The 26,917-nt window shown below is 36.7% G+C and overlaps 1 protein-coding gene across 8 annotated transcripts in view; it reads right to left on the bottom strand.

The window, feature by feature from the left end:
• Nrx-1 (neurexin 1) overlaps positions 1 to 11,747 on the bottom strand; it is a 529,026-nt gene extending 517,279 nt beyond the window's left edge. For all 8 annotated transcript variants that reach the window (XR_012999218.1, XM_076370172.1, XM_076370173.1 and 5 more), the window contains exon 1: positions 8,974 to 11,747. Coding sequence is in view for 7 of the 8 variants with exons in the window: in XM_076370172.1 (XP_076226287.1) it covers positions 8,974 to 9,588 (615 nt within the window). In the remaining variant the exon portion in view is untranslated. The remainder of the gene's footprint in view (positions 1 to 8,973) is intronic.
• Positions 11,748 to 26,917: the final 15,170 nt, after the last annotated feature.

Below are 26,917 nucleotides of genomic sequence, written 5' to 3'. Positions count from 1 at the left end.
TATGATATAAATATTACATTTATTCTCATAATATACTTATTACTATATTTCCATACCTAGTTGCATACCTAGTTGCATACCTAGTTTGAAAAATCTCTCATCGTACGCTCAATAAAATCAAGTAATAAAGTGTATACTTTTCAAATCCAGAGCAAATGAATCTATAATGTATTCTTAACCAGTTAACCTGCTAACTGTAAAATTTAGTTTGAAAAATCTCTCGTTTTGCACGCAATAAAATAGAATGAAAAAATGAAGTGTGTACTCGTCAAACGCAAGACGAATGCACCAGGGTATAGTTTAATGAAAACCCAAGACAAAGCAAAGAAGGATTACATGTTTACGTGAAAAAATAAATAATTCATCGTTGAAAGAATTAATACCATTTTGCGTTTTAAGGTGACATTTATACTCGTCAAACGCAGTTAACTAGTTAACACGTACAAGTAATCATTAGAACAGTCCGTCATGACACGGAGTAATGAGTGCCGAAACGTCGTATATTCAGGGAATACCGTTAACCAAGTCTTTCACAAACGAAATCTATTAGGATCAATCGGACCCCGTAGATCGGTGAATTCCAATAACACAAAAGACCGGTCGACGCTCGTCACCGAGCATTAATTGCATCATCGTATCGGCGAAATTAATCAAAGCCGCACGCGAGCCCGCTTAATAATTACATCGAGCCCGGCCGCTAATTGCTGCATCGAAAAATGAAATAAGTTTCGCGGGTATTGGTACGCTATTAACCGGGCACAATCAATCAATGTCGAAGCGAATACTTATCTTTCCAGCAACGATATCCTTTCCTCGTCTATTAATCACGCTTATCGTCGTTTTCTTTTCTTCCGATCCGAGGAACGCCCGCCTGCCCGCGAACGAAACACCGGCCGCTCAATATCGTTGGATTGAAACTCGAGAAAACATACATAATTGATAGGCCGTTCGCCGTCGTCGTCGTCGACGTCAACGACGACGTCGACGTCGTTGTCGCCATCGCAACTCCGCGTGTGCACGCTGCGCTGTATGCATTAACTTATCTCATTCCGCGGCTTATCGCCACGCGTCTCGCTATATAATAAAAGATTATTACGCAAAATAATAAAGACCACGCGATTCAGATCGAGAAACGCGATATCTCTTCCTGTACATAAAATTCTTTTTATCGCTTCGGGACAAACGATCTACTGACGTGAAAATTTGTACCCGTGGGTGTTGATTGAACATATTTCGTTTTAGTCTTTTGGTGTTGGGGAACTGAAGATTTTCGTATATATTTCGACTTTTTTAGAACTTTTTGGGGAAATTTGGGACCTATCAAGTAAAATGTTGGTTTGTGTATTTAGTCTTTTTGATTGTGGGTGGAAATAGAGTTGACATTGGATGGTATTTTTATTGGAATCTGTTTTAATTATTTGTTTTGTTTTATAATATTTATTGCAATACCTGATTGCTGTTTTTATAGTTAAAGAGAATGTTAGAAGATATTAAACGTTGAATATCATCGATTTAGTTGTTTATATATCCAATATCTTAGCATATGTGCTATTGCTTCGTCCATGTCGATATTATTTTAAAATTTCTGTTCTTTTACTAAAACACTTGTTAAGATTCATTTAAAGTGAATACAATAGCATGAACAGTATGAAAAATAAATTTGAAGCATTATATGCAATCGTAATGAGATTACCAAATATTTAAATTGTAAATTATTTAAGTAACTAATTATGTTATAGATTACCATTTCTGTAATTCAAATTAAATTCTTAATGACGAATAATTAGTTAATGCAGAATACTTAGTTTAATTATAATTATCATATTATAACTATCAATAAAATAATGCGAGTTGTATTATCAGTGAGTTGTATAACAAAATTTTATTTGTAAAATTCAATAATCGAAAGCTAAATAATTTTTAAAATATCTTTTTGTTCCGGAGTATGTTATTACCTTCTGGTGAGGAGCTTCGATGCTGTTGCAACGTATGCGTGACTTCGCTCAGCCAACAGTTATCAGCCGGTGTCACGCAAACGTGATTTCGCTGTTCTCTGGCCTATTCATCAAGTAAAAGTGCTCATTTTTAACTCATTATTGCTAATGCAAAACGTTTCTTGATAATGGAACTAAATGAATGCTACTGCTTCTTAAGCATTAAACATGTTCGCTGTTATAGAAACTGGGTAAACGGAATTTAAACAATACCAGCCACGTGTGATTAAATGTTATATAAAAAACAGACGTGAAAATGTTAGTACATATTCATTAACTTAACATCCTGACTCATGAAGTATTTATTTTGCAAACATCTCAGTTTAATCATCTCGTAAGAACGACATAGTTCCATTTTAAAAAAATGGTGTGGTTGCATTTTCTAGAAATAAAAAATAGATCGGAGATAACGAAAATAGATCTTTCTTTATCATTCAACATTTTTCCGTGCAACTTTCTTCTATTTTTAATTCAACTCAATGCACAATCTAACTTCGTTGCGTGACTTAGCTTGTACAGTTGATATTTATTAAAATTTCCAATGCAATCTACTGAAGATCAATTAAACTAAAATTCCCAGAATTATCTAAAAACGATTGAAATATTATGCTTATGAATATACTGCAGATATTTTTTGCAGAATAAAAATTTCTTAAAACAATTCGAATAAGTAGGAGTTAAATAAAAATGTATTTCTTGCTTTAAGATGTTTAATAAGTTAATAACTAAAGACTATTGAATATTGAATAAATCTTCGTGCAAAATCAATATTTTTTTAAACAATTCGAACAAGTGGGTATTAGATAAAAATGCATTTCTTGCTTTAACCTTTTACTTACCAGTATCCGAAAAATCGGATTTTCAATGCCAATACTAATCAACCGGAATTTTTTGAAGCTAGTGCTTATCGAGTGAATGAATATTGTATAAATTACATTGTTGTTCATATATTGGTTGTTCGTATTACCAGGTTTTCATATGTATCAAATATTTCGAAATTATTTCCTTCTATAATGAACCTAAGTAATACATCGCCAGTATTAACAACGTGTTTTCATTCCAGCAAACCGCTACGTAAAGGGTTAAGATATTTAACCCCTCGCTTTATGATTTCATTCTCAATTATGTTCGATACGATTACTTCGTCGTTGATAATTTATTGAAGGAAAACAGATAAATTCCAGGCATATTATGTTATATTCTCCCTGAAATCTTCGCAACGAGTCTGACACGATATTACAATGCAAGGGGTTAACCCTTTGCGCTGGGAGGAGACCCTCAGTCACCACCTGATTGGATATAGCAAAATTATAAAGTCTAATGTATAACATTAAACTTTGTACAATGCATCGGTATGTGAAATATTAAAATAAAATAGCTTTATTTCTTAATTTACGTGTATTTTCTCGTTAGATAAATTCAAAGAATGTCGTCTATATTTGATCGGAAAATGTTGAATATTTCTAGTGAGGAACTTTCGAGTGAAAAGGGTTAATAAGTTAAAGATATCATAGCAACGTTCCGAACACTAAAACCACCAGACGGCTCAAAATAACCCATTCCAAGTCTCTTCTTTTACAATTATTGGAAAGATACAAATGATTTTCTGCTGAATTATTAAATAAATTGTTTCAGTAATGCATAAACTGAAATATAAGTAAATCAAAATTTCAATAAATGAACTCTTGTAACTTCTATATGACAATTGCGAATAGTCTGCTTGTCTACTCGGCAGTTTTAGTGTTAAATTCTCCTGAAATTCCCTCTGTTCTACATTACACGCAGTCACGTTTGTCAGGAGCGTATAAAATTCGCAGCCCATTTGTGAGTCGACGCGTTCCCAAGAATTCGAAGCTGAATAAACTACTGAACGAACGCCAGATATCATCTCGCGTCACTTCGAAAGTCATTGTTCAACCGTGAAGGTACCGGCTATTGTAAAGAAATCGTTTACGCGTTCGCGATGTTCCTCGAATTCATTGAACGAACCTATTTATATTCACTGCAATTCTGCCTATCTATTTACCCGATCTGTTTAAACGAACGTATCCTTACGTGGTCGTTAAGCGCGATGCAGTTCGCATTAAAGCTGCAATGGTTGCGAAATAGGAGCTACCTACGTGCAATGGCTCTTTCCGCGGCAAGCATTTACACGAGACTTGGAATCACCTGCCACCCCCTCGCACATACACAACACGATAATCGGTTCGCATATATGTACATATCGCATATATTAACTGCATAATAATGATATTAACGTTCGTCAATCCCTCGTGAATGTTAGACTACATTTTGCCAGTAAGCATTATGGAAACATCGAAATTCTAAACTACTGGATTCTTCGTTGTTTTGTCAATTGAAGAACATTTGTAAAGGAAATTGTATATAATAATTGAAATTTTTTAAGTCACTTTATTAACACTGGACAACTGCACCCGTCAAAATGACGGGTCTCAGTTTTCTCATATAGCAATGTTATTGATACTTTAACATTTTGCCTTTCAACTACCAGACTGACTGGCATAACAAATAAAGACGATCCACTCCAACTACCGGCTCTACTGTCAATATTTTCTTTTCTAATTATGCTAATAACGATGAATGTATTTCTGGCACCGTTACTTTGATAAGAGTCTTACACGTGTTCACTCATTATTTGGTGTGAAAACTGGTGCATTTTTTCAAAGTATTGTGATTTACAAAATATTACCTAAAAGTCCCTGTAGTAAACTACATATCTGCAGACGCGAAAAATTTCACACAGCGCAGAGTTAAAAGCGTTAAATAACCGAAATTATTTGAAAAATAACTAGTTTCACTTCAATAGTACAGGGTAATTCCGGGTGAGATGACCCGATTTCATTTTGATTGTCAAACATCTATATTTTCAATTGTTTTTAACGGTATATTGAATCTTGCACAGATGCTTACTTAACTACTCTTCCACGTGTAATTTACTTTCATAAATATATATTGTTTTGTTAGGTATTAACAAAATGTATGATGTAATAATTCTTTCAAAAAAAAATGAGCCATCTCTCCCCGACTTACTCTAATTAGTATATGAAAAAACCGATAAAAAATCTTTTGTTACAATTCATATAAAGATTACATATTAATTATATGAAATGCTCGGTTGCTCTAATGTTAAGAATAATTTGCGGAATTTATGCACAAACTGGAAATCAAATACAGTTTGAATTATACTGCACTAATGCTTATAAATGCTGGTTTAGTAATCATCATATTAAATATATTATTATAACATATTATTATACTGTGCCTTTTTCGTGATATTATTTCACTTCAATTTTCTCTTATTGTTTATAGAAGCGTATAAAGATTGGACAAAATATTCATCATCAGTTACTGGGATAAAATTAATTTTACACTGAGCTGGTTTAACAAATAGACCAAATGGAATATTACTGGCAATAATAAGCTGTTCAGAATATTGTATAATTCAGACTAGCTCGTGTGGCAGAAGTGCATTACGAGGAAACCAGATAACGAAAGAGCAAAAAGGAGTTCCGTGGAAGGAAATCGGCCATTGTCCCTGCCAACTCCATATTTCTGCGAATGGCTGGCTGCCAAAAATGCATCCGCGCTTGTTCGTTATTACGCTGAACCATTCGAATTTTAAAAACGCTGCTCGTTTGCTACCGGTGAAGCATAACAAACGTATCTGCAGACGATTAGATATGAAGACAGATCATGAATATCCATCTGGGTTTCACAGTGTTAGCCTTTTTACTATAGAGATAGTAGAGAATTCTCGGTCAACATTCGTTTCTCTTTTAACCCGTATAATATCATACCAGACTTGCGATGAAGATTTCAATCGTAATTTAACAAATATAAATGTTATTCGATTCTTTTGTATTAAAATTAAATATTATTTTTTCCTTATTAATTACTATACTTTAGGACAAACATGGACATAGAATATGTATAGTATTTGCTTTCTATAAATTATTCATGACAAAGTAGTTGCATTGATCACAGTTGAGAAATAAATTTTAAGGCTAGGGGTTTATATTATGTAATAGAGCAAAATATGGCATAAAGATACTGCATTCATTTTTTATTCTCTTCTTGATGCTTCTTTTTTTTAAATTAGTCGTAATTCTAAGTTCAACGATTGCTTCAAGATTAAGTAAACGGGAAAGGTAGAGAATACCAGTTATAATGCAGACATAATATTTGAAATGTTCCAAAACTGTTTAAAGGGATGTTTTATTAAAAGACATTATTCAACTACTTCTTCAAATTTTTATAATGGAAATGTATCAGTTTATGCTTAAATGCTCTCTTTAATCCACTGAAATTGAATTTAATCTGATATAATATTGAACGAATTAATAATACGATAATTATTATATTCCTAACAATAGAGACATCCTTGTTCGAAGTGTATTTTGAAACAATGCTTCGTTAGACTTGACATTCGGTCAAACATCGAATCACTGTTTTGTTCGATCCATGTCAATTTACGTGTAACAAAAACGCATATGATGAGGAGTATTTACACGTAAATGTTGGAAACAGCATATGCAAACGGAACACATTTAAAACTGCAATCGGAAAATCATCGAAAATAGAAACTACCATTACGATCAAAATATAATCCTACAGGAAACATATTCATTACAACATTATACATATTGACTTGCTAATTATCATATAGCAATATTAATATAACATACCGATTACATAATAATTATAATTGTATAATAATAAATCTATACCAGGAAGAGAAAACTATTGATCCCGATACAATCAAATATAAAACTTTCCGAAAATAGATTAAACTATTTAAAATATTCTTTGCACTCCCGCGTAATTGCATCAAATAAGCAAGACCAACGAATCCGTTTAAACGTTAAATAACGTTTGTTCAAAGCAGAAATTCAACGTTAATTTCCACGGGCTGGTGGATCCGAAAGAATAACGCGAAAAACAATCCTTGGCTTTTGATTAACGTGACAAAAGGAAGTAGCGGGAGTAATATCCGCAGCGTCGCTCGGATCTATTATTAAACAAAACTCCGTGTTCAAAGGGGGAAAGTAGAAGAGTGGAATTTTCAACACCGAAGGAAACAAAACGCTTTTTGATACGTCCCCTCCCCACCCCATGCTCCAACTCTCCGCATTATAAAATGCCGAAACGGTGTCACCAGCGTGCGTAACAATACGTCTCCGCGATGACTGGCCCAGATTTACGCGAACGCAAGGAATTCCAGCTCCGGGGCTGAATATCATTCCCTACCCCTGTTATGAAATTCTTCTTCCAGGTTTCACGTACACATGTCTGGTGAATTTAGTCTTCGACACTTTATTGCTTGTAACAGTGAAAAGCGAGTTCCCCTTAATTCCTTTAAGAGTAATGCAATTTTCCATGGAACGAGGGAAGTGAAAATGTCCTTTGTGGAAATACTTTCCTGTTGTTAGTTGCAAATTGTTGACTTTTCCTAAACAAATTAGTTAAATTCACTGCTTGCTTCGTTTATCTTGTGTTTGGAATTGTTAAATTGGTTTTCGGAGTAAAAGAGGAAAATTTTAAAGTTTCATTTGGTAGTATCCATTTTTAATCACTTTTTCGTTTTGACGGATTATAGAGATGTACGAGAATTATTTATCTAGATACGTAGTTTATGTGTACAAAGGTAAACGTATATAAACGTTATATAGAAACTGAAAATATTTTTCAATACATTTGAAAAGAGAAATAGTTCTTTCGAAAGTCTGCATATTGAATTTTGTTGAATGTTTTTATTCTTTTAATATTGTAATTTGAATGCAGTCTGAATGTTTTGTGCAATTTCTAATAATTCCCAAAATACTGGATAAAATAATCATATTTGTCTACAAATAAAAATGTTTGAATAATTACATTGATTGTTATTTATATTTCCGATTAATATTTCCAGTCACTAGTTTCTATAAAGTAAAGACTATCAATTCGTGTCTTGCGAACAGTGTTTGAAAATTGAGAGACGTGAATTCATGTTTCTAATCAAGAATGTGCTAAGAACTGCGTATATTCATTTTCTAAAAGGTGAGAGTAAAGTGGACATGTCCGTTACCCTGTTGCGCCTGCCCCGGTAGCTGAGTCAGTAAGATAATCCACCCCAAGGAACTCTTTCCGGTGTTCCGTGAATGTGCGTGCGTGATAGGAACTCATAAAACGGGGCTTCTCCCCTCCCGAAAATCACAAATGCGTACAAAATATTAAGAATAAACTGACTATTCAGGGGAGTCGGTGCACTGCTTTATTGTCTCCTATTGATTAGTTGTTTCCTTGCTATATCTTGATGCGTTATTCGAAGGATAACTCGAAATTGTGTTCCGAAACAATCGACCATTCGATATGGCTTGCTATATTCGACAGAGTTAATAATTGCGACCATCATCTTTCCTTTAATAAGACTGACGTATAATAGCTTCAACATAATTTGTTATACTATTATACAAATGCAAATTCTTAGTTTCTAAATATTATCCACGGCACACGGGAAAAGATACATAGGAATATGTTTCCTTTACTAAAGGTGTGGGCAACTTGAAATCCCTCTTCAATTTTTTCTTAGAGAACCAATATTGTCGAGCAATGGCATTAACTCGGTGATCGCAATGTCAAATTAATATCTGGAAGGAAGCCACGTTCATTCCCTAAAAACAATCCATGCCGAGTAAGACTTTATACGTAGACCCTCTGCCTAATTCCTCCAGAGACCACCCCAATATCCGTTGACCTTACTCATGACATGCACATAGAGGTCACGACGCGGATAAATCAATTATCTCGCTAAACTTAATTCGAAACCTTCGTTACCCCGAAGTCCCAAAAGCTTGCTCACCCTCAGAAGTTCAGTAAAACTGAAAGAACTTCTAAAAACCACGTCCCGGTTACACGCCCATGTTCACTATCCCCTAACAGTCGTTAAAGGCCTACTCCGCAAGCCCCTCGAACCACATACCTTAGTGTCGCGGCTCTTCATCTCCTGCCTCCTAGGCACAATGCTGTCCCCATCGGCGTAAACAAGATTCCTGATGAGCCCCTTGAACCTGGGTTCAAAAATCACACTGGGCAGCGCGAGCAACGTAAGCTTGCTGTTGTACCAGCTAGGCATGCCGCCGACGTAAACATCGGAATTGCCCGCAAGCTTCCCGAATTCGAATTCCTTTCCCCGCGACGTGGACACCGCGCTGACACCGTCCACGGTTAGCGTAGTATTCTCGTTGCACCTGGTGATCTGGACTTTGTGCCAGTGACCGTCGCCTAAGTCATGGCCGACGGTGACAATTTGCGCGCCTCCGCCAAGATTGTACCTCAACCTCAAAGCGCTTTCAACCAGCTTCACCTCGAAGAAATCGTATGTGCCCCCGTCATCCGTGTAGAGCAACAGACCGTTTCCTTGATCAGTTTTGAACTCGAACTCCAGCGTGCCGTTCAGGCCAGCATTCCACTTTCTAAACTGAGCGTAGCTGGTTGCCGAACCCTCCAGTACAAACGACAAAGCGACTTGGCCTAGCAGCACCACCAGGAACGGCAGCAGCGCAGCCACGCCGGTGCTCATCAGCGACGAATGCATGATTATGCTGTCTATCAGTCTAGATTACTGCTAAATCCTTGGCATCAGATTATTCAGCGGCGCGGATCCAACAGCTACGACACTTCACTCGAACTGTTCCTGATCCTCTTCCTTCGTCACATTACACTGTAGGCTAATCCTTTGGTGGATGACGACCGCTCGCCTTTGCTGGACACGGTATTGAGCCTCTATTCGAGGGTATCTAGCTCGGCTCCGTTATGAACCCGCTTCGCCAGCCACGTTGTGCCGGCTACGCTCGCACGTGAGCACGCACGCGCGGACCGTCTCTGCTGCGTGCGTAGACGACGACTATGGAAAGAGAGAGTGACCGTGCACACGTACGCGGAAAATTGTGCAGGAATTGGTTCCCCGTGAAATATCCAGCCCCGTGTATGCTTTCGTTTATTATGTAACGGTGATTCAGAAGGTTGCGGAGGAAGTTTAATCGAGCAAATGGAAATAGAGTCTAGGGATGTGTGAATGAAGATTATATATACCGGAGTAATTCAGGGATTAACTTTAGTCGAGCGAGGTACCCTTCACGGGGATGGTAAGATATGTTTAGCACGTGACACCGTTGGACCGCACGTCTCACTTTCTAGCTTCAATGCGCTTGGATTACACTTTTTCAACCGGATGTAATACTGTATTTCCTGAGAACCACTTCACGAATCACGTTGTCCACGATTGGATCCTCAAGCATCTACCATGTGCGAATTGACACTAGAATTGCGGTTGGCGAACTCACTCCGTAATCAGATCGATGAAACCTTACTGGGAAGATTTTTGTCTGCCCGATCGACGTGCAGCCCGTGTCTCCTATTAATCATATTCGGCGCATGACGGAATTTTCGACTCCTTCCGCTCGTATCTTTCCCTTGTCAAGAGTCTTCTCCAAAATCCGAAATATTTATTCTGTGAAGCTTAACGGATTCGACACGTCCGTTTAACTCGAAGTATATACGTTTCTTCAATCGAACGTTTCAAAACGAATCGTTCAGCAAAACGAGGAAAAGTCCGAATTCGATCCAAAAGGGGGAGCCTTGTTGTTCCACCGTCACTCTCCAGGTATTCCAGCAGCGACCTAACCTAAATCACCTCGAGGCGCTTCGCACCACGTCGGTGACACACTTTCTCCGTCTGTCCTCTCACCCTCTCTGTTCCAACAGTACCGTCTCCTCAAGTGTGTATCTCGACCCTCACTGTGTCTCTATCCCACAGGGTCCATCCGATTCACTCGGCAGCACGCTAGTTATCCTGCCCCCGCGGCCAGGAAGAGTCAGCAATCACGGGTGAATCGGATCCAGTCAGGGTCGCCGTCGACCTCGATGACGAAAGAGGCTCGACCGACCTCGATCCGCCGCTCGGTATTCATAAATTCTTGAGGGATATCGGCGCGCGTGTCACGGCGTGCACGCGACACGACCTCGACCCTCTAATGCACGGGAAGAAGCACTTTCACCACGCACCTTCGCTGGACTCGATCTACTCGCGCCACGATCATTCGAATCGACTGGGTATGCGGACGGGGGGTTGCGACGCGAACAGGGTGGTCGAACGGGAGAGACGGTTTTCAACGCGCGAGCAGATCGGTCCTCCGACACGCAGCACTGACACTAAAGCTCCCTGGCTGACCGCGACCGACTAGGTTCTCCGTCCCCGTTTGCAAGAGAGGACACGTTGGCGAGGGTTATCCGATCGGGGACACCGTTTTCACACAGCACTGACGTACCAAACTCGGCTATGGCTACGACGAAACGCGGACGATTTCGTTTTGTAACCTCTTTCGCTGGAGTATCCGGTGAAAAGGGGTTACTCCGAGTCGTCCATCCAGCGTACGTTTATTTCGCGATCGATCCGCCTCTCGTGGCTCGGCGTACGCCCCATTTTTTCTCATCCGACTGCCGAGTTCCACTGGCAGCCACTGCACTTGAACGCCGAGCAGCAACCACCGTTCTACTACAGCCCTGATGATCCTTTCTGTCTGCGTGTGCGTGCGTCTGCCCGGTTTCCTCCGGTGATAAGGGGCCTGCTGAGTACGCTTCCCGTGGTGACCGATTCCAGAGGTGGATCAAACCCTCTCGACGGCTCCCGGCTTGATACTGGCCTGGCCGAGAGGAGAACGCTCGGTCGAGACGGTCGGTCAGACACGGCCGACAACGTTGGTGCGACGCCCCCGGCACGACGCCGACGCCTCGCGCCGTTTGCTGCGCGCACGCGCCCGCCTCGCTCGTGCAGACCGAGAACGATACACACGCATACGTGGCTGGAAAGAGGGAACGGGATCGGATAGTCGAACGATTCCGATGGAAGAGGACCGACAGCCCCGACAGGATGCGGCGGACGGATTCATCCCCTACTTTCCGAGCGGAGTCCGGACCGTTCGGGGGCGAACTGTATAGGTGGAGTAGAAATGCGGAACTGCCGGTGTACGGTCATGTAGATTGTTTCGACGGTACCTTCGGGCGCCGGGGTATGCTGCCCGCGGGATCATCGCGATGAAGAATTACCGGCTGACTGACTGCTCGATGAATTGCGTTCGTTGCATTGGGAGAATGTTTAGGTTGGCCACTTTTTGACGGTGCATGTCGATGGCCTTTTTGGAGCGAATAGTGACGCATAACTTCTTGGATTTGTTTAGGGAAATACTGACTCACGATGATTTCTAGGAGTTATTTATTGTTAGGCAAACGCTGGACGATGATGATATTCTGGATCTACTTGGGTGAACGATAGCTAATGGTGGCTTCTTGAATGTACTTAGGTAGCTGATAGCTAATGATGATTTCTTGGATGTACTTGGAATTAGGTGAACGGTGAATAATGATGATTTTCTGAATCTATTTGAAGGACGGTGAATGGTGATGGCTTCTTGGATTTACTCAAGTCAACTGAATTTACTTAGGTAGATGGTGATGACTTTCTCAATCTACTTGAACAAATAGTAACGCATTATGGCTTCTTAGATTTACTTACTATTAAGCGACCGGTGGATAATAATAATTTTCATTATCTACTTGGAGGAACGGTAACGAATGACGGATTTCTGAATCTACTTGGGCAACTGGTGGCTAATGATGACTTCTTAGATGTACTTAGAATTAAGCTAACGGTGTATGATGTTAAATTCCTGAATCTACTTGGGTGAACGGTGGATAATGATGGCTCTTTGGATCTATCCAACACGTTCTCTACCACGCTTATTTTAGGAGACTTGTTTACAGCATTTGTATCCTTACTGGTAGTCTATCATGTCGTTTTTTCACGTAAATGATAAACTCAGTGTTAGTCTGAGTTACGACTGACTTAAGTTATTGCTGACAGTCAGTGTCAGTCACCATAAAGAGACGCAGAGCGAACGTGGCAGTAAACATTTTAAGGAAACGGTGACTGATGATCGGTTTGGGCGATTAAGATTCGTGTTTATTATTAGCAATAATTATTTTATTTTGTAAAGTCCTCAATCATAATTGTGTTCTAGATTAAAATGTTTACTGTCCATTGGTGGAATAGAATTTACCAAAAGAATCGTGAAAATTCACTTAAAACCCTTATTTACAAAGTGTCGATTTATGGAACAAGGAACTAAAACTTCTAGGTACACCTCTAATGCCCCTTGAAGTATGCTTCAAATTTATTGCGTCCGTTGTACCGTTGTATCGACTTCTCGAGTGTATCTAGAGTTCTGATGCGTCGATGCCCAGCATGCCTTAAATTCTTCTGCACCGATATCGAGCGCCCCTTGAATTCTGATCTTTGTTGTGAGAACTACCGTAACGTAAATTCTGATTTCCTGCCGAGATCCTTCAAAGTTCTGAAAGAAAAAACATTGCGACGAACAATAATAGAGAGGAGCAGTCGTTGCTTTCAGTATTATACGTTATGGTCCTGTTATAATAACATGTATGATTTATTTTTAATCGTTACTGATTATGAAAGTAAAATTCACATTTTTATATTATCTGTAACTAAAGAAGCTTTCAAGTAGTTGTACGTTATTTTATTAAAAAAAATCTCTTGAAGACAAATTTTGTATTTTCTGACCTTGCTGTCTTTTCCTTTTGTTTTCTGTACTTTCTTAATTGTTTATTACTAAACTATGTAAATTATGTAAACTGTGTGGAAATTAATGAATATAAAATAATTCTAACTTAACGCACTTTTATTCAAGTGTTAACTATTATCGTTAGAAAAGAAATAAATAAAACTCAAAAGTGATAGTTTCAGAATTGGTTGCGGTATCAGTGAAACGCGAAGTGGAAGAAGCCAGATGTTTGTAAGTGAAACCAACCGCTACACTCAGATTTTAAGTACGGTCGGTGGACAAGATATAGCGAACTCGTAAAGTTTTTTTCGGTAACCGCAAGGAACTTTTTTACAGCACGGAACAACCCGAAGATCTTGGACTTGGCACAGAGCCGTAGAAGTGTCACAACTCGAATTCAGTTTCCCTTCAGATCCCGTGAAAAATCAGGATTTGGAAAACGAAATACTATAAATAATCCTTAAAACATTTAAAATTAATATATAATTTAATCTCATGACCATGTAATAAAAATAAGAACTACAACTTCAGGGAAACAAATAAAATGAATAATTGTAATAATAATACGTTTTTAAGAAAACAGAAATAATTATAAAACAATAGGTATAAAATACAAGTAATACACAATTGACACAAAAGTAAAATCAAAATTGCAATTAGAAGTGTCAAGTTTCAGTAGATAAATAGCACTGTTATTAAATTTAACCTAAAAATAAGATACTTAAAATTTATTTGTTCTATTATAGCAGCTATTACCTTAAAACTGTTTTAATTCAATTATTTTATGTAGTATTTAACCCCTTAACGCACAGTTTTTTTGAAAAAAACCGGCCAATAAAATCAATTTTGATATACTGCGCTTTTGTTCCATGGAAAAAGGCTATATTTTATTCTTGAATAAATAAGTGTTATAGCTTACAATTGCATGTAAATGATAAATATCAATAAAACGATTTTTTTTCTTTGCTTTCACATTGTTATTTTCAATTCTCGATTATATTCGAGTGTGAAAAATTATAGCGAATTAACTCGAGCGTACAAGTTAAGGGGTTAATTGTATCAAATTTCCAAACATCAATCAATTTTGATATGTAGTATTAAAATCTGGGCAATTTAGCAAAGGTAGTACACATGTTACAATGTCTATATTAATATCGCTTTATAGAATTACTCTATCAAAATTCCATCCAGCGGTTTCAATAACGCTGATACAGGTTGATAATGGTATCTGTTCACAGTTGAGTAGCGACAGGATCATATGCATCGTGGGTACTATCAAGAATTGATAACGTATGCTTGTGTTTCGATGAGTGCTCTAAAAAACAATAACTCTCATAAAATAATTGATGATGTATAATGTATTATATAAATAATACATAATATATAATATATAATAAATAATATATAATATACGCTTATACTATAAATATGATAATACTTTATATAGACTTTTATTAAGTTTTACGTATATTTTCAAAGCCTAAAAATTGTTAATTACAATTTCATTGCTTCTCTTACTGCTGCACTGCATATTTTTACGCTGCGTCCTACTTTCATACTAAAATCTTTCTACGCTAACTCTTTTAGTAAATCAAACCAAACCCGAAACTTTAAACTTCTCAAACTTCACGAAGCCTCATATTTTAAATATCTGAAAAACTTTTATTTACTTCAAATTATCTAAAAAAATCGACAACTTACAAATTACATATAACACGTTCCCAAAGAGAAAGTCCAACAGACCAGTCGCTACGATCTTCTCAATCACTGCATTTATATTTCCTCCATTCGAAAAGATTTTTCAACTCCCCTAACCACGAAGATCAACTGACAACCAATTGAGTAGCCTAATAAACTCACCCGAACCCAGTAACCACCAAGATCATGTTAACCCGTTCAGACCCGGCGGAAATTACAACGTACACTAATTTATTACTTCAATATTTGACAAAATATAAAAACTGTGACAGGGAACCATCTATACACCTTTACTCTGAGCCTGTTCCCATCAGAAAAGTAGTATACTACTATTTTATTCAAAATATTGTCGTTACTGATGGTGCGTTCAATGGCGGTTCATTGTTATTAGACATATGCACATACTTTCCTATAAAAATCAGGTCTAAAAGGATTAATCCATAGATAGAATGCTTGACAAACGATGAGGGAAACATTGGAAGATCCTTGATCGACCGGTGAAAACGACGGGACCGAGATATACGGGTTAGACACGAGGTGGTAAAGTAGCGCGGCCGAGCGAGTTAGGGGTTGAAAAAGACACGGAAGAGGGAAAAGATGGAGGGGAGGGTGGTAGCCTGTGGAGCGTCGAGAGTAACACGAACCAAACGTCCAAACGGTAAGCTGCTAGACAGAGCTAGAGGAGACCGCAGAAGTACCGTACAAAGGTGGTTCCCAGGATGGTCTGGCCAAGTAGAAGGATGGTAGGTGTCTGCTGGAAAGTAGAAAGCAGCGGGCACTACCACGAGCGCGGCGGACAGTGCTGAGAAAGCATGGCAGAAGCCCGTGAAAAGCACCGATCCGCAAGAACGATACAACACGAACGGCCAAGATGGCTAACGTCGTTCCTGCCTTCTTCTTCCCTTCGTCTGCCACCCTCCCTTCCACCGCGGCCTCTCATGGCCGCCCTTCCTTACACTCTTCAGTCTTTTATGGCCGCGTAGTGGCTTTACCCTAGGAAAGAGGATCGAGTGTTGGAGTAAAGACTATTTGCCGAGACATCGTTGTCATTGGTCGTCAAGGATCGGGTGTCAATTAGAGGAGTTCGAGACAGAGCATTAATTAATCGAACGAAACGTTAAAAGGCAGGCACCTCTTGTCTCGTAGGATACGGTTGGCGAAGGACGTCCCGATTTGAGTGTTGGACCCTTAAACCTTGAAGGGTCTCTTGCTTTTCGGGGTGGGAGGAATTGAATTTTTTAATGAGTTTGAAGTGAAACTGTATCCTTGAAATTACTTTGTCATTTGGATTGTAGGGTTGTAGGGTAAGAAAGGTGGGAACTTTCGGGTTTGGTGTTGTTAATGGTGCATAGGTTTGGAGAATTACAATGCATTGAATGTGAATGTAATGTATGGGGAAACTCAATTTTATTTTGCTAGTGTTTACACGATGCCAGTTTATCAGTCCTCTCTTTCACGAAGCAATCTAGTATTTGTGCAAACTTGTCGCAGTTATTTATATATAATATATTATTTATATATAATACTATATAATAATGTATACTATATATATACCTAATATATATACTATTACATACATATTACTACAATAGTATATTACTAGTATATTACAATGTATACTATATATATAATACTTAAAGAAAAAAGACAAATATATGTTTGTAACATTTTAATAATCTTATTATTAATGAAGAAGATTATACAGTAGGTATTGAGGTGATCCAAAGAAGATACCATGTTTCACTAATTGTAATTTAGAATTGGATAGTAATTCTAACAATACCCAGACGATTGGTCTACATCTTCTAGTAAGAGAAATAGGTAGGCTAAAACCACTATCAAGAGTGGGCGAGTCGTATAAATTACACCGTCTGCTTTTAATCAATCCTTCCAGCTCGGGTGAAGATTCCCTTCACTCTTCTGGCCGCAAGGATGTTTGCTCTTGCGCATTTCTTAGCTAAATGGATTATCGGAAGCCATTAGCGAGTCTTCTCCGTAATGCGTAGAATTCAAACCCACAGACGCTTATGAAGCATTATGAGACTGGGAAAAATATGAAGGGCAGGGAGTCTGTGATTGTTGGTCTTCAAATGAAGAAACACCTGGTACTCATAAAAAACGCGAAACCGAGCCATCTTTCATTTGTGATCAAATTTATTATTAATGCATTAGGAAATTAATAATAATTTTGTATAAAATTACAAAATTGTACAAAAATGGTGTATACATGAAGGATGTAGCGCGCGAGTAGCGGTAGATACAATGTTTCGAGATCGGAGGACAACGGGCAGGCTTCGGTGCTTTCGCGACGAAACAAAAAGACGAACGACGTCAACGTGAGGGTAAAGAGAGTCAGTCGTTTTGTAACATTGGCAAGAAGAGCACCTCGTGCCTTTTAGCGTTTTTGTAAAATTTATTGATTAAATCCAGTGATTACACGTTACCCAGGGTGTTAGTTCAGTGCAACCCCGTTCCTACATAGATTTAGTTCTAAGTGTTAGTGAAGATAAATTTGTCTTGCAGCTAAAAGATATTTAATGGTACTAAACAAAATATAAATGTTTATTGTTTGCTTTGAAACTGCCATTATATCATATATGGAACACAAATTTAATATCCTCCTATATTGATTAGAATATTATCTACCAATAAAAAAATGTTTTGTAAATTTTATATAATAATTGATGATTTATAGACGATCATAGACGATCAACTAGACAGAAAATCTTTCTACATCTGAACAACAATATTTCACTTAATATTTTTATACAGATTATACAGATAATGATTACCCCGTAGTCTTCATGAAAATTCAAATTCTTCAGCATATATTTAGGAAAACAAAATTACAATAGAAGATGGTTCTCCGTAATGAACAGTCGATAAAGCACTACGCATTGAACATTTCGTACACTCTTCCAAAGTATGTGCAGTCAGTGCAATTATACATTTTCAAATCCTCCATAAATGCATAAAAATCCATAGTCTAATACAAATATTTAGCTTCAAACCACGTATCACTCACATAAGATTAACATAGAGTTGAAAATATAACAGCTTCTAATCTTTATCACGTTCTATCACACCCAAAGTATCGGTTATACTTTGCTTATATAGTACTGATTGTTTCAATAAAATATTAAGTTCTATTCAAGTTTTCGGTGACTTTCACATATCTTTATGTAATTTATTTACGTCTTCACTGTTTTGTAATATATTTTTGGACGTGTCTAGCAAGAATATTATCTTACAAACATTGGTATGTGCCATAGATGCAGTACACGCGGCACTGAACGTGTTAAACAATAATAACTGTGCGCGGCACGATCGATAGCTACGCGAAAACCGCTGCATCCCTGCGATGGAAATTCCTCGGCGTTTGAACTGTGTTTATAAACACGCTTCGTCACAGCGTTTCATAAGGCGCGTCGCTTTCCCGACTATTTCCGGGAATGACCAGCGGGAGACAGCCTTTCCGTGGTTATAAATTACACTTCTGTTTGAAACTGGTGGACGTCTATTTTAGTGAATACATTCCAAGGAAAAGGTCTAGCCGGCGACCGCATGCGGTGTACGCAAGAGAATAACGTTACACGGCATCAAACGACGAGATGGAACGAAGGAAATGTAATCCCTTAGGAGTGGAACTTGACAAAGGGAGGCATAAAGAGGCGGAAGAGACACGGCCGAAGAGTAGAAAGTGAGTAAGGAAAAGCGAGGAATGCTCTTCAATCTTGTTGAATTAATCCGTTTTCGGCATTCGTCTTTGATTTCGATTTGAACGTTCGATGATGTGAAATAACTAAACTTGATGTAATATATCAAAGGTTTTTTTTTGAAAGTGACATATGTCCATTTTTTCATACATTGGGATATTTAAAGGTTTGGGTTTCAACCAGTTTAAAAATATTGGCGAATGTTAATCAATTCGGGTAATGTTTATAAAACCATAAACTCGTTAAATTTTATTATGCAATAATAAATAATACTTTATTTTAGTAATACTTTTTTTTAGCAACAGAGGGGTTTATTCCAACTTCAAAGAAAACATTTTTACGATAATATTTTGCAGATAAATTTCTTTTGATTAATTTATGAGGATATCTTACGTCAATAATTGTGTGATTATAAATATAAAAAGGGGATACTTATATCTCACTAAAACTATCATTAACTCATTTTTTCCACAAACGAACTTGTATTACTTTAAAGAAAAACAACTTATATAATTACTTCAGAAAATATATTAACCTTTAAGTATGAATATGCTATCTCACAGACCTCTATAAGAAATATCGTGAATTTTGCAACCAGTAAAATTTTCGTTGTATAGTTGATACTATTTCTATGTAGAGATATTTAAATAAGTAGAAACAAATAAATACAATAAATTTCTTTATTAGTTGCTGTAAACAAGATTATTTAATAGTAATTGATTATTTGCGGACTTCCATATTTAAAGCTTATATTCACATCTATATTTAAAGGTTAATCCTATATAATTAAGCATTCGTCTAAATAACAATAAACCCACTTCTGCCACTGTTCTGAATCCAACGCAGGACTGCGAACGTTAATTTTGAACGCTTTCCCATTTTCTAATTAGAATCTAATAATACATCTCTTAAACTGTGAACGTTTTACTTTAACTAAATGGAAGAAGCGTAAAAATATGCTTGTCTTTAATTCGTAGTGTATGAGTTGAATGTTTAACTACAGAGTAACACTGATTCAAATTTAGTTAGTTTATTTAGTTTAACTGTTTAAGTACTTATCTGTTTATAATTTTAAACATTTGTATGTGCAATATTTAAATATGTTCTATATTAAACATTTATATACTTATAGTATAATAATTTGAGTATATCTGCGGAGACATTGACTATTTTAAATGATAAAGCTCGACAAAATACACTTTATAAGAAGAATTATAGTTTCATGAACACTAAACGTACCAGCACTTTAGATATAACTATCCCTACTCTAAACCAATAAAATAATTAGTTATAAAATAAGGGTAAACAAATTAGACGAACAATTTTTTTAACAGAAACTTAAACAAAAGAAAAGGCAGAAACTGATAAACTGATTAATAGGACAATATGAGAATTGATACAAAGTCAAATAGACAAAAGAAAATAGAAAATTTTCTATCAAATTTAAAAATCGGTCATTTGACCGGTCGCGGTACGCTTAGTATTAAGATACCTACATTTAACCCTTCGCACTCCGAAATTCCCTTCATATATTCACCATTTTCCAATGAAACATTGACTGTAATTATCAATTATATTAAACATAAATACATAATACACGAATCGATATATACAACAATTCAATATCAATATTTCATTTTTAATCGCATTACAAAAAATTCGATATCGAATCTCGAATCACAATTTTGCTATATTAAACCAAACGGTGACTACGAGTCGTCCTCGAGTGGAAAAGGTGCAATTCCAGCTTCCTTTTCATTGAACGTTGTTTCCTTTTAATTTAGTTGCTCACCGTCACACCATTATCGCACCTAACGTCTGAATTAAAAACGGCGAATAAGGTCCATCAGGGAGCACTCGAACCAGTAAACCCGCGAATAAATGTGAATTTCAGCGCGACCCATCGGGGGAGGGACACGTGCAATAAAGAAAATAAAATGTTCGTTTCCTGGTATCATCATCTTGGAGCGTGGCTTGATAAAGCTTTCCGTAGCATCTGGTTCTCTCGTTAGATTGCTCGAGGATTCTAGAATGCGGACCGCTCCGCTCGCTCGCTAAGACACCCGCCGGGCTTGGTTATTGGTATTTAAATTTCTTCCATTTCAAGGAAACGCCGTCGTCGGTTGTAGGTTAATTACACGCCCTCCCAGAGAACAGCTGGACTTTATAATTATTGCCGCGGAACATTGTTCGTGACTAAGGAAACGTCACGAGTATCGATACCAACGCCACACCATTTTAATTAATTCATTTAGATTTGATTCCGTGCCAGTGGCGTCTCCCGCTGCAGTTGTCCGTTCCAACGCCATCTTGAATTTAGCGCGTCGCCTGTTATGCCGTTTTCGTACGCGAGCCGTAATTATCGAACTGGCGCCAGGCGCGAAATTGACGTTGTAAATGGAACTTGATGTAGAGAATATTCGAACGAATTTAATCAAACGAAGAAGAACGTAGTTGGCAATGACACTGGATTTTGGAAATTAGATTTAACAAGGTTTCATCGTGTAGGGCAGTCACGTCAATGACGAATGTTTGTTAGAGTAAAATATTTATTTCAGGTTTGATTTTGATAATATTAGATCATAGACAAGTCGTTTTTAAAGAAATATGTAATAATTCTCAACATTCGTTCACACTTTTTGCAGTTCTTACGATAGAAACTTAGATTCTCTGTTGGTCATCTGTTCACAGTAGAATAGACGTGTATATAGTCAGACATGTGTCTGCGATCTAAAGTCTCGAAGCTATATATATCTCGATGGAATTGATTTAAAACAATCTTTAAAATATTATTACATACTATGTAATAATTAATAATTACTACTTATTATATGAATTAATAATCATTTAATGTTAATATTTTAACACTGCAAAGTACCTATATTTTGGGCACTGAACAAATTTTTGAAATATAAAGTATATAGTGCGCACAAATGGTGTTGAACTTTCTTTACAACAATGTGAACTGCAATATTTGTTACGGTTCAATGCATTTTTTCTTTCTCGGTGCGCGAAAAAAGAAAGGTGGAAAGAGATACGGCGACGGTGACGGCGAAACTACCTGCCGTGTCTTCGAGGTACTGGCCGCAGCAGTTTATTGCGGTCTAACACTAGGCCAGTCGTAGGTAAAAGAAGCTCTGTTGCCACGGAGATCCTGGTATACAAGGTCTTGGTACACGATACAAGATCCGTGTTTTACCCTTGCAGGACACTTTCTACTCTTTTAGGCAAGTTTGCGGCCCTTTTCATACGATTTACCGGGGAAAGCTCCGACCAATCAAGACTATCTATTGCCGTCGCGGGTATTGTCTACCTTTTTATCTTCCCTTTAAATATTACTTCAGTCTACATACACAGCGTTTTCAACTACGTGTAATGGATATTTCAACAAGTGATTTTACAAGCTTCAGTGAAACGAACATTAGGTGTTAATATAGGGGATTCGATTTCGCTTTCTAGTTATTAAGGAGACACAATCATTCGACATCTTAGAAAATAGACACATTTTACAGATTTTGTTATAATACAATGGCTTTATAACTTGACACGTTGATGAATAAAAGAAATTAAATTCATTTGAAAAAGTTTGATTAATAGAAAATGGATGGCATGTTAAAGAAAAAGTTATAGTTTCCTTATGAATAAATTAGTCTATGATTTCAACATCTGAAATGATTCTATTATACAGACGGATTATAAACTCTTTATAGCTTCTATTATCACTGTGAATTTTCACTTTTACATATTCAGTGCACGAAAATAATCGAATCCTGCATTGCCGTTGATTTGTAAGCTGTTTGTAATACACAACAGCACCATGAAACACAGTGATAAAAAGTTTGGTCAACGTTGAGACCCTATTTACGCATTGCCAAAGGTACATCGTATATACCATAGTGTAGTTTATCAACGAAAAGTATCGACGTGAAATGGAAATGAACCAGTGACCCATTAAACGCAATTACCAATGACTTCTCCTGACAATGATTGAATTCCGTGGCCCACATGGTTCCATCTTAATTTTCACAAAATCGCCTCTAATTCGACCGGGATCTGTCCTCGATCGTAGTAATACGACACGGCGGGTCATTCAAATATCGAGAAATAAATGGAAGCAGAACGGCGCGATGATCAGACCGTGATGCAGATGAGGCGGGACGCGAATTGGAGGGAAAGCCGCGGCGGAGGGAACTGGAAAATAGTTCCTGTCGAAACCATGCGACAGGAACGCATATCATTAGCCCACCCTTTCAATTTCTCATTTTCCCTCAAGCGTGCAGGGGATCGATGATTGCATATAACACTGGTCACCATTCCTTCTTAGGACGTGTAATAGTGATTTCTCACGTTCACGATCAGACTATGACTGTAGGATCCGATAATTGAGACATTAGTTGGAATAAGGAAAATAAAAATATTTAAATCTTCGTGAACTATGGTTTGTAGAATTTTTTGTGAATAAGGAAATATAAATTTTAATTTCTAACTTTTATTAGAAATCAAATGTATCCGACTACAACTGATAAGGACCACTGATTGAGGTATTAATTAGAACGAAAAGTAGAATTACTTAAATCTTTGTGGACCATTTCTGCAATTTTTTGTGAAGAAGGGATACGTGTTCTGATTTCTAAGTCTATTTTTGAAATGTTTAGGAAAATGACGTATTTTATTTCTTTTTAGTCGGTGTAATAGTGACTTGTTATGTTCACGATTATACTATGGCAGTTAAACTGATAATTGAGCTGTTAGATATAGTTGGAATGCGAAACGTAATTATTTAAAGCTTCGTAAGCTATTTATGGAATTCTGTTGTAAATAAGGAAATACAAATTTTTATTTCTAATTTTATTTTCGAAATATTTAGGACAATGTTTTTTATACTGAGATATTAGGCAAAATGAAAACTGTGACCCGCGACCTTTTTGGATGCAATTATTATTTTTATGAGAGAATTTATATTTTGTAGTTTCAATGTTAAAAGATTGAATTAATATGTTATGTGATTATATTTTTATGGTAATACATTTATTATTGTAATAATAAGTTTACAGAATATTGCATGAAAAAATATATATTGACACAATGAAATAAAACATTTTTCATATAATGCGTATAATTATTATGAAACAAATTTTTTAACAATCAGTTATAATAGTTGCCATGTTTGAACATTTCAAAATGTTATATTTTAGGTATCGAATTCCCACCTTAATCAAAATAAAATTCTCGCCAATATAACCGTAAGATAAATGATCCTCTATAAAAATTCTTGTCAACAATGAAAATTCAAAAAAAGAAAGGTTCAATAAAATTTCAACTTCTTCAGTAATCTTGCACACTTCGTTGTTCATATTTTCCAATAAAAAAAGAAGTAAAACGAAATTTTCATTATAAATGAATGTGTACAATATGTTAAACGTTGTAACTTTTTTGTAGCCGTTATGTTTGAAAATAGATGATAGCTTCTGATACGCTGTAAAATACAACAAAAGGTAATTACATGTTATACCAGATATCGTAAAGTTGCTCGTCATACCGGTTAACATGGTCCACAGGTTCGATTTAATTAATACCGATGACGTGACGTAAAGTATCTATCATGGTTTCAGTGGTGTGTTATGGCCATCGTATCGATTCATATTAATTCTGTTAATGACTTCCCATAATATCACGAATTCTTCGGTATTGATCTCTGTTGGTCCAGCGAACATTTTTTTAACATACAATATTTTGTATAGAAAAAAAATAATTTCACTGGAAGGCAACGAATTTTTACAGTGCCATTTTTATTCCTCTGTTTTTCCATTTATCAATAATGGCATATCATATTCCACGTCGATTAAGAATTTCGTTCAAACAACGCAGCCTCGTAGCTTCCTTATAAATAGGATTAAGTCTGACAAAGAATAATGGATTATTAGTCAGTACAATAAATCAAATGGACAGATTCTCTACAATAATACAAATTAATGTAACATTACATTTGTTTATTCTTTTCCGTTCCAACACTCTTATTTTTTCCGAGTTAATTTTGTATTTGAGAAAAGCATGATAACATTTCAAATGTATAGATAAATTCGACACTTTGGTGGATTAAATCAGCGTTGTCTTCGATCTTCCATTATACGAACAAACACATTGCATAAAATACTGACTCGTTCTACAAGAATATTCTTCTCCATTTCTACATCCTTCGTTCCAACAAAATTCGTTTAAAAACGCACGAACGCTTCTAAAATCACTCGATAGATTGCATTAATTGCCAAAATAAAAAGATACGACCGAAATTTGGAAAAAGCAGAGAGCGTAACTTCTCAATAATTCAGCCGTCGCAATCCAGCGGTGACGAAAAATGGTGGAAATACATCGGGAAAATGCAGACGACCGATCGATATTGTATTTATTAGTTTTCAATAATGTCAGGGGAGAAAAAGTGAGGGACGGAGAGGAAGGGTCGGCTGTGGAAAGAGAAGCGAACGGAGCCATAATAATATTGCGCCCGATCGTGCATCTGAGAAATGCAGCCTAAGAAATTCCTCGGTCTGTCGAACTGCGAAATGAGCTGGGACGCTTCATTCCCCTTTCTCTCGGCCGAGAAATGAAGAACTTAAGAAACCGATACTCTACCCGAACTATTGCGAGCTTTATCAATGAAAATATTCGTATTTCGTTGTTACGAAATTGATGCCGGCCACACGACCGCCCTACTTCCACGAGGCAGTCCCTTTTCCATTTGATGGAATCAAATTTAATTGACTTTTATTCTTTTTCTCTCAAACACTCTTATCGGATTTATGGAAAGCAATGACATTAATAAAGTGAAAGTCGTCTTTTATTGTGGGAATCAGTTGCAAATGTAAAACAATGTGACTTGGTGTATAGGCCTGACTATTTTTATGAATTTCTACTGATATGTATACAGGGATATATGTATGTCGTTTCGAATTTAGTATAAAATTAGTGTAAATGATGTTTTTTCACAAAACCATGATAAATACAAGATATTTATGGAATTTATATCTGTCTAAAGGGTATATTGTTTATATATTTACGGTTTACGTTAAATTGTATTACACTTTCATAAAATTATTCATTAATAGAAGATAATATGAAATCTTGTAAATATGAAAATGTATGCAAAACGTTTTTGTAGTACTCATCAAGAACTAACGAACATTTGTTTTTACAAGAATATGCAAACGTCTTCTAAAGACTAGTTATTTTCAGTCAATTTATAATAATAAAACAATCACTAGTAGATATCTAGAAAATTTAGCAGTAATTTAAAAAAGTTTCTACAAAAACAGCTGAACAACTAATTCACCAGAAAATTCCTTGCGATTCCGAAATAAGTTTAAACGGATCAAACATCCATATCAATTTTTCTTTTATGTTAATACACTATATCCCATAAAATTATGCAATACTTACATGTTCTACTAAATCTTACACAATACATTTTATTTATAATTAATTCGACCATTAAACGAATTATTTTTCTCAATTATTCGATAACAAAACTTACTCCATCTTCTTCGCGAAAACTTTCGTTCACGCTGACTTATGCTCTCTCAGTGCGTCCATAAGGGGATCACGCCGATGCTTTCATCAAATTTGCCTTCAGTGTCTCCATATCGCGGCGAGGATTACGGCGAATCTTCTCATCTGAAGTATTCCGAACGCGATAATCGAGGGGATTAAGATCGAGACTTTCTAATGACCAATCTTCTCCGGCGATGAATGCAGGTGAATTCGCTTCGAGTTAGCGTCCCGTCGTCATTTCGGCCTAGTGGGCTGGCGCGGAATATTCCCAAGATGTCCAATCTTTTCCAGCAAACAAAGTATAATTGAGGGATTCAACTGCCGT

The sequence above is a fragment of the Nomia melanderi genome, chromosome 8, assembly GCF_051020985.1.
Source record: "Nomia melanderi isolate GNS246 chromosome 8, iyNomMela1, whole genome shotgun sequence".
NCBI lineage: Eukaryota > Metazoa > Arthropoda > Insecta > Hymenoptera > Halictidae > Nomia > Nomia melanderi.
The sequence above is the reverse complement of the archived record's forward strand: the minus strand, read 5'-3'. Positions and strand labels throughout refer to the sequence as shown.